Source organism: Accipiter gentilis, chromosome 4 (assembly GCF_929443795.1).
Source record: "Accipiter gentilis chromosome 4, bAccGen1.1, whole genome shotgun sequence".
In the NCBI taxonomy this organism is placed as follows: Eukaryota; Metazoa; Chordata; class Aves; order Accipitriformes; family Accipitridae; genus Astur; species Astur gentilis.
This window is the reverse complement of record NC_064883.1, coordinates 15681163-15696463: the sequence shown is the minus strand read 5'-3', so window position 1 is coordinate 15696463 and position 15301 is coordinate 15681163. Positions and strand designations below refer to the sequence as shown.

Below are 15301 nucleotides of genomic sequence, written 5' to 3'. Positions count from 1 at the left end.
GTAAAATGGTATAATTACTATCTATTTGTAACCTTAGTTCAAAACTAGAGTAATGCACTTATCTTGCTGCTCACTCTTTTCCTTTGCATCTCTTCAATTTGCTTTCACCATCTCTAGTATCATTTCAATAATTTCTCAAACTCCTAGGAGCCTATCCAGTACTGAAGTGCCTCTGTTCAATAAAGCACTCAGACACCTACTTAGTATATGAACTGTCTTCCCCTCCTCCCCTTATAACTAAAATTTTCACCATGTTTCCTTCCATTCATTTCAACCTTTACAATATATAGACTCTTATACTATATACAGCCTATGCTTTCTTCCAAAGTAGTGATGTCAATAATGACTGCCAGGGTCTTTAATTAGTCTATTCTGATACAGGTAAGGATGCTAGATTCTGTCCCATCTCTGTAGTGAATTTCAAACATAAATAACATATTAAAAGTAGAAATGGCTCTCTACTTAAAAGAAAACCCAACCAACCAACAACAAAAAAAACCCCACCAAAACAAAACCAACAACAAACAAGCAAGTTAAAACATTTTAAAGCTATTTGGTATTCCTTCATGAATGAAAACATCTACTATTAGGCCAGTTAATTCTGGGAAATACATTCTTCAAAACAAATTCATTATCACTAACTATCGTTACTGCTACAATTAATTTGATTGTCTCAACAATGCAAATTATTTATAGCCTTTTATGCGGAAAATAAAATCAAGAATTTATATTTTTAGAAACTATGCAAGAAAATATTATATTGTAATTTAATCACAAGTTCTTTTCTCAATATTCCATACTGGTTTTAATAAAATTAGAAATTATAAACCACACAAAATCTGACAGTTCTAAAAACAAATTTAGCAATCAGTAATGTCCTCAAAAAGCCATTACATTTTGCAATGCAGCCAACAAAACTATGCAGTGACACCCACTAAAAATCTTCCAAAACCACACAAAAAGCAATATATTTTTAGTGCTTGAAAAAAAAACAATGAAAACATACATAATTATAAGCACATTTAAAATTTCTGCTTCTTTTAATTGGCAGAAGACAACAGAGAGGAATGCAATCCAGGGCCCTTCAACCCCGACAAATGGTAAAGGGAGAGAAGCCTTCTGACACCATCAGGCAGCCCTAAGCCCACTATTCTTCAGAGGCCTCCGACTCTTGATTTGAACCATCAAGAGCAACCTATCTCCTGTTCTCATGAGCAACAAGGAAGGCAGCTTTGGCTCTCCTTTCTTCAGAAACCCAGGAGAGGCAGTAACTCTAATAGCAAAGTATACTTTTTTCAGTGGATGACCGTTCCCCTTCTCTCTTCAGGCATATGAAGCTTTGCTGGGCTGAGGGGACCCGCCACAAGCTGCTGGTTCTTTGAGTTCAAATCCCATAAAAGCAAAGAGGGATCATCCTTTCTCTCAGAGCTATTTTTTTCAGTTTGTCTGATGAGTCATGGATTGTCATCATTTGAATTACACTTTCAAGCTCTTCTATAGAAACACAAGGACTAAAAATACATGCTTTTAATGAGAGCTGAGATTCTGCCACAGTCACATGGCTCCCCAATTAGTCCATTCTCCCTTCGTTTTGTTTCTTCAAGGCTTGGTGAACTGTAATTCTGTTTGTGACATCAGGCTCATTTCCACAGCAACCAAGTGAATTATCCCCCAAATCTTTGTGATGGGAAATAAGCAATAGGAACAGATGAACTTTTAAGAAACAAAAGCTTCTCACTGTTTACATGCAAATGTCCATGGAAACAATCAAACAATAAAGGAAAAGAAATATGGAAGATACATAGAAACACAGGAAATGTAACAAAGGCATAATCAATGTTTATACATTTTACAGTATACAAATACATGTTCAGTAATTTTATGACCATATCTCAGATTTGTAGTAACCTCAATATCTGTTCAACACCAGTAACAGCTGATGCTGCAACACCAGGTGTTAATGACTGGCAGTGTGTATCTGTGCAGCTTCAATTCTAGAAAGAAATAATTATTTCTGACAGAGGAAACGGAAACCAAGGTGACATGACACCATGTGCCTTTCAGGATTCTAAGACAGGAGGTATCGCTGCCAGCCACTGCACACCATGGATCGCACAGCCACAGAAACTTGCGAACTACGGTTTCTATTTTGGACTTTGTAGGAACTCTTTAGATTTGCTTCTTGCAACGATATCCTTGAAAATGGAAATGCATAGTCATTGACTTTTCCCCTAAAGACTTACTCCTAATTCCCTTCTATTGCAACAAAGGCCCAGCATCTGGGAGCCTGACTATATTATTTAAGAACCATGGATCTATGTGTATGTTTAAGAGTTAATTCAAGCCCTGAAACTATTGCCAGTGCTAGAGCTCTGACTAACTTAAACTTTCCCAGACACCTGAACGGCCACTACGCCCTCAGTGGAAACACTGGAAACTTAGCAGCATATTCTAGAAAATAATATAATTATCCTAAAAATAAAGGTCAAACACTATCCAGTCTCAGCACAATCAATTCAATATCTGTACAGTATTGAACAACCATGTTTCACTGCTCAGTCAGACTGAATACACATTACAAACTTCTCCAAGTGTTGAGATTGCCTTCTCTCCCCCATTCTCCTGGATTAAGCTGATGTGCAAGATGGTTGCAAGTAAATTACCAACTTCTAGTGAGGCCAGCAAGTGCTCGGGGACAGTGTCCTATTCATCACACAGCAAGCATGGCCAGTTCCTCTCTGTGCTCAAATGATGGATTTGTAATAATAACAGCGTTTTCTAACAGTATTTTATCTTTTGAGTCTGGGATCAATGCAACTTGGTACCATCTAACAGGTTGCATTGATTTTTTTTCCTTCTCTAATTCCTCTAACGTTTCTTCCATATGAGATTTAAATAGGTGCAAAACTTTGACACTTTCACTAGCTTTCCTAAAAAGGACAAATAAAGTGCATTAGCACTAGCACAACCGAGACCATTTGCTCCGTAATACTTTTGTTACCCCTAAATGAAAGTTGCAAGTTTCTGAGCCATTGTATTTTTGACACTGCCATTCAATCATTCAGGAACGAGAAGCAGCTCTTCAGGACAGGAACTGAAGCTAGAAACAGCTGGTGCTTCTCTGAACTTATCCTACTCTGGACCAATTTTTCAGCATCTTTAAAAATGTTGAATTACAAGTTTACTCTAAAGGCCTATTGCCTTCTCTGATTTTACATGGAGTAAGTCTCTCTGTTATGATATATGACCGCTTGCTAGCAGTCTCCACTCAACAGCATGCAACAGCAACAGTAGCCTTGCATTTTGCTGGCTATAATCCCCTTATATCAGAGCTCCCAAACAAGTCAGATATTTCTGGGAGCATCCTTTGTTCTGCAGAGGAATAGGGGATATCATAAACAGCAGAGTATGTCCCAATTTGCCATCTGATAGTCAAAAATGCATAGAAATTCACTATCTTCCTCTCTTAAAACATGTCTCCCTGCATCTGGCATATGAAGTTCCTTGCAGTAAGAAAGAATGTGAGAATGCCTGAAATTAGCTAAAACACGAACATAATACTGTAATAACATACTCAAAAAGTCACTCAATGTCACTTTACTTTGTGCCATTAGTGTGTACAATTCAAGTGAAGTTCTACAAAAGCCATTAGTTCCTAAAAGATTATTTTAAGTTAGAATACATAGTAGCCTGAAAGGAACTGAAAGGACTCAAATGCATTTGCTTTTGTCATGAAGTAAAATAACTCCTGAAGACTTTGATAGACCCTTTAGTCAAAAGTAAGGAGGTCAACACTCTCTTCTGCATTGTCCCTTTCTCTAAATAGCCTATTGAACCTCAAACAAGTTGGATGCCCTTCTTCAGTATGGGCATGGAAGCAGGAAACAAGTTCTGCATACAGCTGAGTATCCCACCTGATTGCCATGAGAAGGTTCCTCCTTACACACAGTTGTGGACAGAGCCAATATGCCACTCTTTACCCTATAGAGGTTAACTGGAGAATTGTGTTCAGGTAAAAACACAAAGTGTTTGAAGTCATTAGAAAGCCCACCTCAGAGATCCAGATCATACTGTATTACTGTATGTTTGTCAGCTTTTTTCCTTCAGAAATGCTCAGGTTATCATACTTATCTTACATTCTCTTCAAGACGTAACACAGAATTCTTGATGAGAGAAAGGAAAGAAATCCACTAATACCTCTGCAGCTGACATTGGTGCCCAGCTCTCCACCCCCCACAACAACTTCATCTATGAAACAATCTTCAGAAGCCAAATCCTAACTATGACTGGTTAAATAAAAAATAAATTCATAAAGTTGTTCTCTTTTCTATTCTGGATTTCAGTCTAACACGAGTCATAAAGCTGGATCCAACACCTTCATTAGTGCAGAGTGTATACAACCACGTTCCTTTGGACAGAGTTCAGCTTTTTTAAGAATAAATCTGACTAGAGCCTAAACCTATCAGATACAATATTTCTATCCCATTTTCTCTGAATTTGTACAACACAGGAATGTGCACCAGGGATTTAAATTCACAGATCTTAAGAAAAAAATTACAGTGTTGTATCAATAAACATAGTTCACCTCTCAGAAGAGCTAAAGCAAGTGCCCCACCAAACCCTTGAGTGGGATTCCAAGTTCTCTCAGTCAGATTTTTAGTCCCCAGTCACAGACTCAGAATTAGAATTCAGCCTCCATGAATCATCAACTGACCCCTTCTTCTGGCCACTCCATTCCCAACAAGACTTGCATGCAAAAAGTGAATCTCTCACTAGACCCATTATCCTCCATGAAGTTCTCCAAGTGCATGGGATATCGTACAGGCAGCGTAGCAGACTCCATCTTTCAGCCAGTCTGACAGGCTCTGACAAAACTTTATGAGAACTTCATTTCCTCCATCTTTACTAACAGCAGTAGAAACACCATACTCTTAAAATCCAATACTTGGGGTAAAACTATTCTCAGTAATCACTAGCAATTTTCTCTCTCCACTTTCCAAACAGTCAAAAATAGCTGGTTTTAGCAACCTGTATTCTTTGATGAGGCCCATTCCCTCATAAGAATTAGCACAATTCCATGTGGCACTAGAAGCCTGGGACCCTCTGAGAGATTGCATAATGGCCCATAGCTGCTGGTGACCAGCTGCCACATATATGAAGCACCCCGCAGGTTATCATTTATACCCATTGTAAAAGAAAATCTTTTCCATCTGTGAGGGCCGCAGAATCGAGCCTCCAGCAAATTAATTCTGGACCAAAACTTCTGCTAGCCTTCCTGTTTCTCTTCAGAGATCTTTTTCACAAGTTCCTCCTTCCTGTTCCCCCATAAAATTCTTACGCTGTCTAGTTCTTGCAGTAGCTATTGATGCTACATCAAAAGATGCTGCAGCTGCTGATGCTGTTCCTGTTCTCACAGCCATTTCAGTCGCACTCCAACATCTATTTCTATCTTCAGGCTGTGACAGTCTGCCCGAGTTCTCCTCCACCAGCCTGGGAAAAAAATCACTGCCAAAAGTTTTGCAAAAAGTCTTTTTCAGGCTTTTTCCTCAGGGCACATTTTGTTGACAAACTGAAAAGGACAACACAAAACCAAGCTATTTCCCCAGAGTGCACATGCTGCCAGAGCTCAGAAGCCTTTTCCTCCGCCTCTCACCGCCTACTAAGGGAAGGGCAGACATTCCTTCTTTTAAAGCCTAGCTGAATCATGAAACGGTCTTGCTTTAACTGCTTCCAATCCCTTCAGTATTTTCTCACTTGCTTTTGAAGCAGGATCCTCTAAACTCCTCTTAACATATTATTTCAACTACAACAACCATAAAACTTTATTTAATAAAAAGGAGATAGAAAATTCATTTAATAAAAAGGATACAAAAAACCCTGTCCAAACTAATCAAACTTACCATACCGATAATGATCACAATGAAGCTGTTTATATTGTTTCTCCCTAATGTCCTTGCAATTCAGGCTGCTGTTAGGAGTAGTACAGAACTATCCACATATACCCGGTACTATACAGTTTAGAAGAAACAGTCTCTGCCTGAAAAGTCCTGTATGTACCTTACACTATGCAGTGACATTTTTATGCAGAAAAAACCCTGCATCTTTTCCCATTTCTTTCCCATAGCCAGCATTGATCCTGAAGTCTAAAGAAAAATAAATAAATAATTGCATTCTCTTGAGTGCATGTATTTCCCTAGAACCTTCAGGATTTGGTGTGGGCTACACTACTGTTGTTACTGTTATTATTACTATTATATAATGAGCATACCAGTTAGTTCTCTTTCTTTTCATGTATCCTTCTGAGGCATTTTAAAACCAGGCAAAGATCTAATGCAAAATATTTTCTACTATTCTCTCTTCAGAACAAGAGGAGAGAGGAGATTCTTAACTTGACTGGCAATAAGGACACAGAGGAACTCTCTTTGGAAATAATTATTCTTTCAAAAACCACACATATGCATATTAACTGCAAAGAGCCAAGTATTAGATAATATGCTCTTTGAATTCTAGAAATACACTTTTTCTTCTTTTTAAAGTAATATTTAAACTGTTCCAAAAAATTCATTTGAAGCCCCAAATTATTTAAGTATGGCAAGCAGAGGAAGAAATGTCTTAAATAAGTATAAAGTTGTCTTGACTTGAGCTATAAAATAATTCAGTAAAATGAAATTATGGATATTCCTTGTATTAATTTACTGGGAGATATTCACTTCCTATTAAGTTCTGAGTGTCGCTTAAGAGGGAAATATTTTGTGATTAGGAATAAGTGGTAGAGAACTCATTCTCCTTTGCTGTTCAGTTACATTTACGGAAATTGTGAAAAGCTGGTATGCATTCAGGAAAGAAATTTTACATTCAGGGTTTGTGTTCACCAGACAATACACTTGGATAAAGCTGAGAATCATACTATCAATATGTGATGAAGACAACAGGCAGACAAGATGTGGTAGGAAATTCTCAGTGGGATACCAAGGACAGTACCTGCACACAGAGCTAGCAGTAGGCTTTGGTGGTTTAACTGTTAATTCCAAGAGTAGACAGGCTATCATCAAGCTGACAGACTAATTAAAAGCAGAACTACGCTGAACTGGAGCAAAGTGTCTTTCAGTCAGGAAGTGGAAAGTACATGTCCCTGTCAGAGCACTACAATCCACGTGAGGAGTTTAATGGGCTTTACAAAGTAAAAGATCTATACACCTCCCTTGGTGACTAAAAAGGGATTTAAGCTAAATTCAGACCTCAAAGCCCAGGACAGCTGGATCTATAATGTCCACACTCGATCAGCTATACCTCTGCATATATAAAATTTCTTTACATGACTAAAGTCAACTGATGCAGAAGAGAAGCAGCTCATCTAGATGCCTCCTGAGTTCTGTTACAGTCTAAAGATAAGAAGAGGCACTTTGTCTCTTGGAACCTGGGTTGACACATTCTTCTGCTATTCTCAGAAACCGTAATACTTGCATACATGACCGATTTCAGCAAAGTCTGGCAGCAACAGTCATCTTCATAAAACAGGTGGAAGTGAGCCAGGCTTGCCTTCTGGTTGGGGGAAAGACCAAGGACATGGGTTCAAACTGAGCTTCAACCTCAAAAGACTCAAACCCAAATCCCTCACTCCTACAAGTGTGCCCTGTCTGCTATGCAGTAGGATAGTCTGGGTTACCATCCCTTCCAATACTGGATCAAAATTAAGGCTATCAGACCAGAAAGGTGGTGTGTGCTTGTGTGGAGGGTAGCAGCTGGGGGTGTCACACAAGTGAAACACTATCCCACTCCATAGCCAGCTTAGGTTGAAGGGATTCAGCTTGAGAAGTGAACACTGCAAGGGTTTTTTCTGTCCACCAAGTAAATAGGCAAAACACCAGCAAATGCATTTTAAAGAGAATATTTTTGGGGTTGACAGGCACAGGAAATGCAGAACACTGACTCCTCTCCTGAAAATAAATGAGCAAACTTTCTTAACCAAATTTACTTAGGCTTCAAAGAGAAGCAGAAATCGAAATACACCCTGTGCTTAAAGCTTCCTATTGGTAGTGCAAGGCACTTCAGCACACCCCCTCTTTGGGCTCACCTGCTAAAGGTATTTGTTTTGCATCACCAATAGTAGATGCTGTGAATCATCAACACTTGGTATTTGAACATGGCAATATGATACAGAGGTGTAAGTGCGAACTCTGAATTCTACCTACTGAGCTCAGGTCGTTCTAGTACACTCCTCTCTGTTTAAGAAGTTTTTTAAGTATTCTTTTTAATTAAGCCTTTACTATTCAACTTTACCACTTTTTATTTGCACAACAAAATGTGTGTACACTAATATATCAGAAGAAACTCTTTCTGTAGGTCTTACCGGTTGAAGTGCTATACTACTTTCTTTCAGCCTTATGCATATCTTACTATCAAATACCTGCATAAAGGGATTCAGACTAAAAAATAATCCAATGTATGTCTGTATGATGAACTTAAAAGAACAGTTGTTTTCATATTTCAGCCTGCTGCTGTATTGGGTTTGCATGGCAATGTTTTGATAGCAGAGGGGGTACAGGGGTGGCTTCTGTGAGAAGATGCCAGAAGCTTCCCCAGTGTCCAACAGAGTCAGTGCCAGTCTGCTGCAAGACAGACATGCTGCCTGCCAAAGCCGAGCCCATCAGCAATGGTGGCAGCACCTCTGCGATAACATATTTAAGAAGGGAGGGGGAAACTGCTGTGCAACAGCAGCTGAGAGGAGTGAGAATATGTGAGCGAAACAGCCCTTCAGATCCCCAGGTCAGTGAAGAAGGAGGGGGAGGAGGTGCTCCAAGTGCTGGAGCAGAGATTCCCCTGCAGCCCGTGGGGAAGACCCTGGTGAGGCAGGCTGTCCCCCTGCAGCCCATGGAGGTCCACGGTGGAGCAGATCTCCACCTGCAGCCCGGGGAGGACGCCACACCAGAGCAGGTGGGTTCCCAAAGGAGGCTGTGACCCCGTGGGAAGCTTGTGCTGGAGCAGGCTCCTGGCAGGGCCTGTGGCCCGTGGAGAGAGGAGCCCACGCCAGAGCCAGTTTTCTGGCAGGACTTGTGACCCCACAGGGGACCCACGCTGGAGCAGTCTGTGCCTGAAGGACTGCAGCCCATGGAAAGGGCCCACGCTGGAGCAGTTTGTGAAGAACTGCAGCCTGTGGGAAGGACCCACGTTGGAGAAGTTTGTGGAGGACTGTCTGCCGTGGATGGGGTGTCACTCTGGAAAGGGGAAGAGAGTGAGGAGTGACAGAGCAGCTTGGCGGACAACTGGTGTCCAGCCAAGGTCAATTAACCACAGTTGTACAAAAGTAATTCTGATTTCAGTGACGTCATTAAGTTGATGTGACTATCAGCCACTAAGAGGACAATCCAAAGTCACTGACATCCAAGGCAGACAGGTTTTTAGGAGACTATACTCTTTGGTCCAGTACTCACCTTAGGCCTGATTCAAACTAAAACAGGGATTATAAATATTGAATTTTGTAAATTCAAGAAAGTGTATCTGTTAAAGATTTCCATAGTTAAAACCATGTTGTAATTTAGGTAAGATTTATGAAGTAAAGTCTCTACACCAAACTGAATGAGAGGCAGAGCAAATGACACCCCCACGTATCAGGAAGTGAGTGGAAAACAAATCACTTTGCTATGAATTCCCTACTGTATTCTGGAGTCCTTCAGTGAAACCCACTCCTCAGTATGAGGCAAGGCTGGGTGCTCATCACCACTACTTGTTGGTGGGCAACTGCCACAAAGTCAAACCTCCCTACAGTGTTACCTTCTCACACCCAGATCCTCTCTCCTTCCTGCAGGAGACCCACTGGTACCTCAAGACACATGCTGGACAGAAGTGTGCAATGCCTTCTTTTTTTAAAAAAATAAATCCAACTCTACCAAGCCAGCCAAATTCTACTAGAAATTTGGTGATTTTCAGTTCACCATCTTGCCATGTTCAACAAAGATAATGAAATACCAAAGCAATAATATACTCAAATTTCATGAAATTCCACATAATTTAATTACTATATAGTAATGAGTAAAGGCTTCTACTGTCACATTTTGTATATCTGCATGTTAGATAAAAACGTATCAAATTCAAAAATGTTGGATCCAATTAACTCTTTTTTTAAAAAATTGCATTTTAATGTCTTAAATCACACATTTAAAGATACTGCTATTCAACCATTTAGCAAAATTAAATTGGACAGCTCAGAAATTCAAAATAAGGTCCATATCTGGGTTATATTCCCTTGGCATTATACATCAAAGTCTACATACCATTAACAATTCTTTTTCTAATTGCCTCAGAAATTGAACTATTTATACAAAGATGCATCACATTTCACATTTTCAAACAACTTGCATCCTTCCATTCCAGAAAAGCAGAGGAAGCTTGAAAGACACCATGTCTTTCTTTTATGTACACACACAAACCTGAACACAAACAAATACAACCAATTTCACCAAACACTTTATCCAAATACTATTAAAGCAATGCCTCTGAACGATGGTGTGTGCAAGAAGTGCTGGAGGAGCAAAGGGGAGCACAAAGAAAAGGAATATATTAAATGCCTTTTTATCCCATAAGGAAGATGACAAATATTTTGGCAAATGCTGCATTGAAGGCTTAAATTATAAGAATGCATAGAAAAAAAACCAAAACAACACAACACATAACTGTTCTATCTCTCTCTCTATTAGCAGTCTTCAGTTTCTGGTATTGAAAAAATTAATGAAGAATCATTTTAAAATATTTTCCCAGGAAGAAGTAAATACTTTCAGAAGTAAGTTTGTTTTCTTGGTTGTTTTTTAACTGCTATACTATGTTTACTAACCATTTGGTGATGTAATTTAAAAGAAACAAGCTTACTCATATCAAACGTGAAATATAGAATTTTCTTTGCAAGGATCTCTGAAGGCAGTGGAACATCAATATAAAAGTTGGATGTGTTCTTTTTAAGCTCCATGTAATTGCATCTTGTTTCCCTTTATTTAACGTTTCTGTGTGTTACATACAAATAAAAGAACTACTAAAAGGCATGGATATTTTCATTTCTCAGACTCATACTAGATCTTTAAGGCCTTCTTATAAGGAGGAGGTCCTAACTGATTAAATACCAGACAGGTTATCGATGTCTAATATTCCACTATGAAATGAGAAACAAAATAGCTCCTTCCTTGGTAACATCATTAAGGATTTAAAGCAGTATTTGGAGCAAATTTCCTTCATCTCTATAGCTTATCCTTCGAGACAAGAAGGTGGCATGGGGAGGAAACATACTTTGTTGATAAATAGAATACATTAAACTATACAGCAACTGTTGTAGAAAACTATGAAACTCAAACACACCTGCTCATGTAAATATTTCTATCAGATTTTTTTTTGTTGTTCAATGACATTGCATTACATAAACTATCATTCATGGCTTAACTTGATATCATGAAAATATTATGAATCTCAATGACATTCCAGTGGAATATACCATTAAAGTTAACTCTAATAATCATTTTATGATTATTCTGTTAGATGTCTATGCTGAAATACAATTAAGTATACAATAAGATGTCATAGGCACAAAAAAAATCCAATCACCAGTCTTCATTTTACCTTATAAGCAAATGTTTCCTTTAGTAATAAATCAAAAACATTCACAAATCATATGAGATTTTCTTAGTTTTTAAAAATATAAATTTAGATTACTAGTCGCATTGGAAAACTTCCTAAACATTCTTGACCTTTTCCAGTTCAGTTCTCATCAGGATTCATAAACTGTTTCCCAAATCTCACTTTCAGTATCTTTCCTCTAAGCACGTAATTCTGAGCCATTTAAGTTGCTCATACAACTTAAAGTTTTGCCTGAGCAATAACTAAAGAACTGGATCTGCCACAGGACAACTCCTCCTTCACACTGTTTATAGTATTAGAAACATCTTCATATTGAACATCTAGATGTGTTTCTCCTGGAATCTCTGTTTCCTCCATGACTGAGCAAGCCTTCTTTTTAACTACAAACCCCAATCTAGTGGCCTACAAATTGTTATGGTGAATTTAAGGTGGCAAAGCCATAAAAATATGCTCTCCAACTACCCACAGTCACATAACCCGTAGTCAGTCTACATGGTACCATAGCGGATAATGATTGTTCAGTAAAAAAAGAAAAGTAACAGACCCCAACTGATTATTTTTCTTCCCCTTCAAGGAACATATCTTTTAGATTAAAAAACATAAACTTAAGCCATAATTTAACCTCTTACTTGACAGTGAACAATATAAATAACATAATAATATTACATTCTGCATTCAAAATATTCTTAATTTTTAATTAGACAGAAAATCATTTATTTTAAAAATTACTTACATTCTGCATATTTCTGAAGCTGAGAGAACTCTCCAGGACTAAGGTTAACCCACTTCTCCTGGCTCGTCATACTGGCAGTAAGGGTCCTCGTTAAATATCAGAAAAACATTCCCTTTGACACAGGTGATATAAGCTCCATAAAGATTCGTAGCTTCAGTTCACAGTGCTTGGAGACTGGAGAGATGGCATCAGTCTACATGGATGAAGTTTTTGATGCTATGAACTGTTCCCAATGTGTTGGTTCAGTCGTGAGTTACAACACTGTTAAAAGAAGATCAAATATTAGAAGCATAAACACCACTTTTACTATGGGAATAACTGTAACAGATAAATATTTCCTTATAATCAGTTTTGCTAGAAATCTTTTCATACAGTTTTTGTCCACAAATAATTTCATATGTATTTCCAAATTTTATTTTTATATTTCCAAATGCTTATGTGTAGCACTGATAATAAAAAACTATCAATTGTTTATGATCCAATTATATCTGGACACCTTGTGTGTGGCTGCTTCTGTTTTAGTAACAACCACTGCAATAGTAGGTACTATCTATCAGTAAACTTAGTTCCCTATGATTTTAAAATCGTATCCATATAACTGGGTTTGTATCCAATTATGTTGCTGTACAGCACTGTGTGGCCTTGCCAAAAATGTTCTGAAGCTTCCAACTCCTCATGTCAAAAATGAAACAGATTCTGCAGTTTGGTGAGAAATTCATGAAAGCTATATAAATATTAACTATTCTAACAAAGTAGTAAGGGTTTGATTTCTAGAATGTCACAACATTACTGAAGTCACTACCGAAAATCAAGCATAACTGTTGGCACCACTGCAAATCAGTTCAAGAAAAGGAAGAACAAACTGTGGGTGCCATCTCATTCCAATTTTATGCAGTTTCTACCTCTGCAGTACAGACCTTACAAAGGCAATGCATTGCCAACACCACTCCTTGCACAACAGGTAGGATATTTTTCATCTAATTTTAGCCATCTGAAAGTCAGGTATCCAATCCAAGAATGCCATCTAGGGCACTCTCTTTAATCAGCAGAAAGAGACAGGTGGCCCAGACAGCAATTAATCCCTCCAGTTTCAACATAATCTTAAAATGTGATGAATTGCCTTCTTGTGGTATTTATCTTTCGCTATTGATTACACAGGTTGCCTAGATGACAAGTTTAGACTAGAAAGCTAATTTTAGACCGCAAGTGGAATCTCTTTATATGCCTAGCAATGTGTTATTTACAAGGGTCAAATTACAAAAAGAGCAAAGGAAAAATTCAGACCAGAAAAGACAATATTGGAAAGGGTGCTAAGGAGGAAGATGTTGGCAGCTGGGAAAGGATCGAAAAAAGGAGTAAGATGTCATGAGGGAGGAGGAAAACAAAAAACCAACAACAACAAAAAAAAGAAATAGAGTAGCTAGGAACAGAAGCACATGAAAAAAAGATACATTAACCAATACAGATAAAACTATTTTTTTTCTGTCTTACTTATATAAGTATCATTTCTGGACAAAGAAATTCAGGATTAAAGACACCTTAGTCCTAGAGCATGCCTTCATTGCTCTCAGGCCCTTCTTGGTGAATGATTTAAGTATACGTACCTATATGATGAGCAAGTAAGGCTATCTAAATACGGTCACAGACTACTTGGCAGCTACCTTGTCTTTTTAGAATTTGAACCAGAAGCAATTCCTATGCTCTTCATCTCCTCAAGTTAGAATAAAAAACAACAGTAAGTTGGAAGAGGTAAGACCTAGAAACAGTAACTGAACAAATAACAAAAACTAATAGGAGCATGGAGACTGGGATGGAAAAAGCAACATTAATGTGGATAATGTTGGCCAAGTGCAAAGCACATCAGCCCTCAAATATCATTGAATCAACATCAGTGCCAGAAAAAGCAGTAACTACAAAAGCTAAAAGGGATATCCCGTAAGAAAAGCTATCGTTCTGACTTGAGAACCTCAGTCCTCTTATTTACAAGAGAAAATAACTATGGTCAACGGGGACATTTTAATCAAATTAGAGATGTTTCATGTCTGGCAGTTGATTAGATTGTACTGAAGAAAGTTTTATTTCTTCAAATAGGTATATTTTTCTCATATTCTTGAAAACTGATTAGGTTTTACTGAAAACATTTTTGTATTTGCATAATTGATTTAATAGAACCAAAATTTTCTACCACAGTTACATCCAGTATTACTTTTTGTATTCTTAACTACATTAGCTTCATTACCAGCAAAAGCTAACATTGCTGAATGCTGTACTGTTAAAGATTATCTCAATTATTTAATACAAATGTTTGTGATAAGGAGCTTACCATTAACGTTGGTACCGCTAGGAAGGTAGTAACTGCTGTGCACTCTAAACCGATCAATCTATTTACATGCAATACCTTTAGCTGACCACTGTCTAGGGGGTTTGCTGTACACACAGTACATGGGCAGTGAAAACAGCTGTCTTCCCACTGACTTCCCCTTCTCCAACTTCAGATCTAAATGACCACCTCTGATATCCTTTCCCCTCTACCAGACACCCAGGCTCCACTGCCTACAAACAGTGTGGCAAGAAAAGGTACATGACCTGAATGAGATGACAGCAACAGAAAAATTTAGTCCACAGGAAAGAAGATGTAGTCTGTGTGTAAACCAGCAGAGTTAGCGTGGAAGATGCGACACAGTTTAAGGCTATGTTATTATCTTGGAAAACTCTCAAAATGCAACTTCCTTCCTTTGAAAGGGACGACTGTGGGGATCTAGTGGAACTGATTTGCAAAGTTTAATCCGGGAACAGTAATGGGGAGGTAGGCAGTCCTCCAAGGATGGCTAGGTGGTCTTTGGACTGCAGCCAGGTCCTGTACACCACCTCAGTGCGTGTGATGCAGGAATACGCAGAAACATAATGGGGAAAATCTTGGTAAAAGGAACCTTACAGAGGCTTCCTTTT

The 15301-nt window shown here is 38.4% G+C and overlaps 1 protein-coding gene across 8 annotated transcripts in view; it reads right to left on the bottom strand.

The window, feature by feature from the left end:
* DGKB (diacylglycerol kinase beta) overlaps positions 1 to 15301 on the bottom strand; it is a 370440-nt gene that overhangs the window by 319472 nt on the left and 35667 nt on the right. For 7 of the 8 annotated variants that reach the window (XM_049798232.1, XM_049798231.1, XM_049798230.1 and 4 more), the window contains exon 2: positions 12353 to 12613. In XM_049798232.1, the coding sequence (XP_049654189.1) occupies positions 12353 to 12422 (70 nt within the window). In that variant the 5' untranslated portion in view covers positions 12423 to 12613. Of the gene's footprint in view, positions 1 to 7315; positions 7383 to 12352; positions 12614 to 15301 lie in introns of those variants that run through there. The other variant, XM_049798236.1, reaches the window with a different exon arrangement.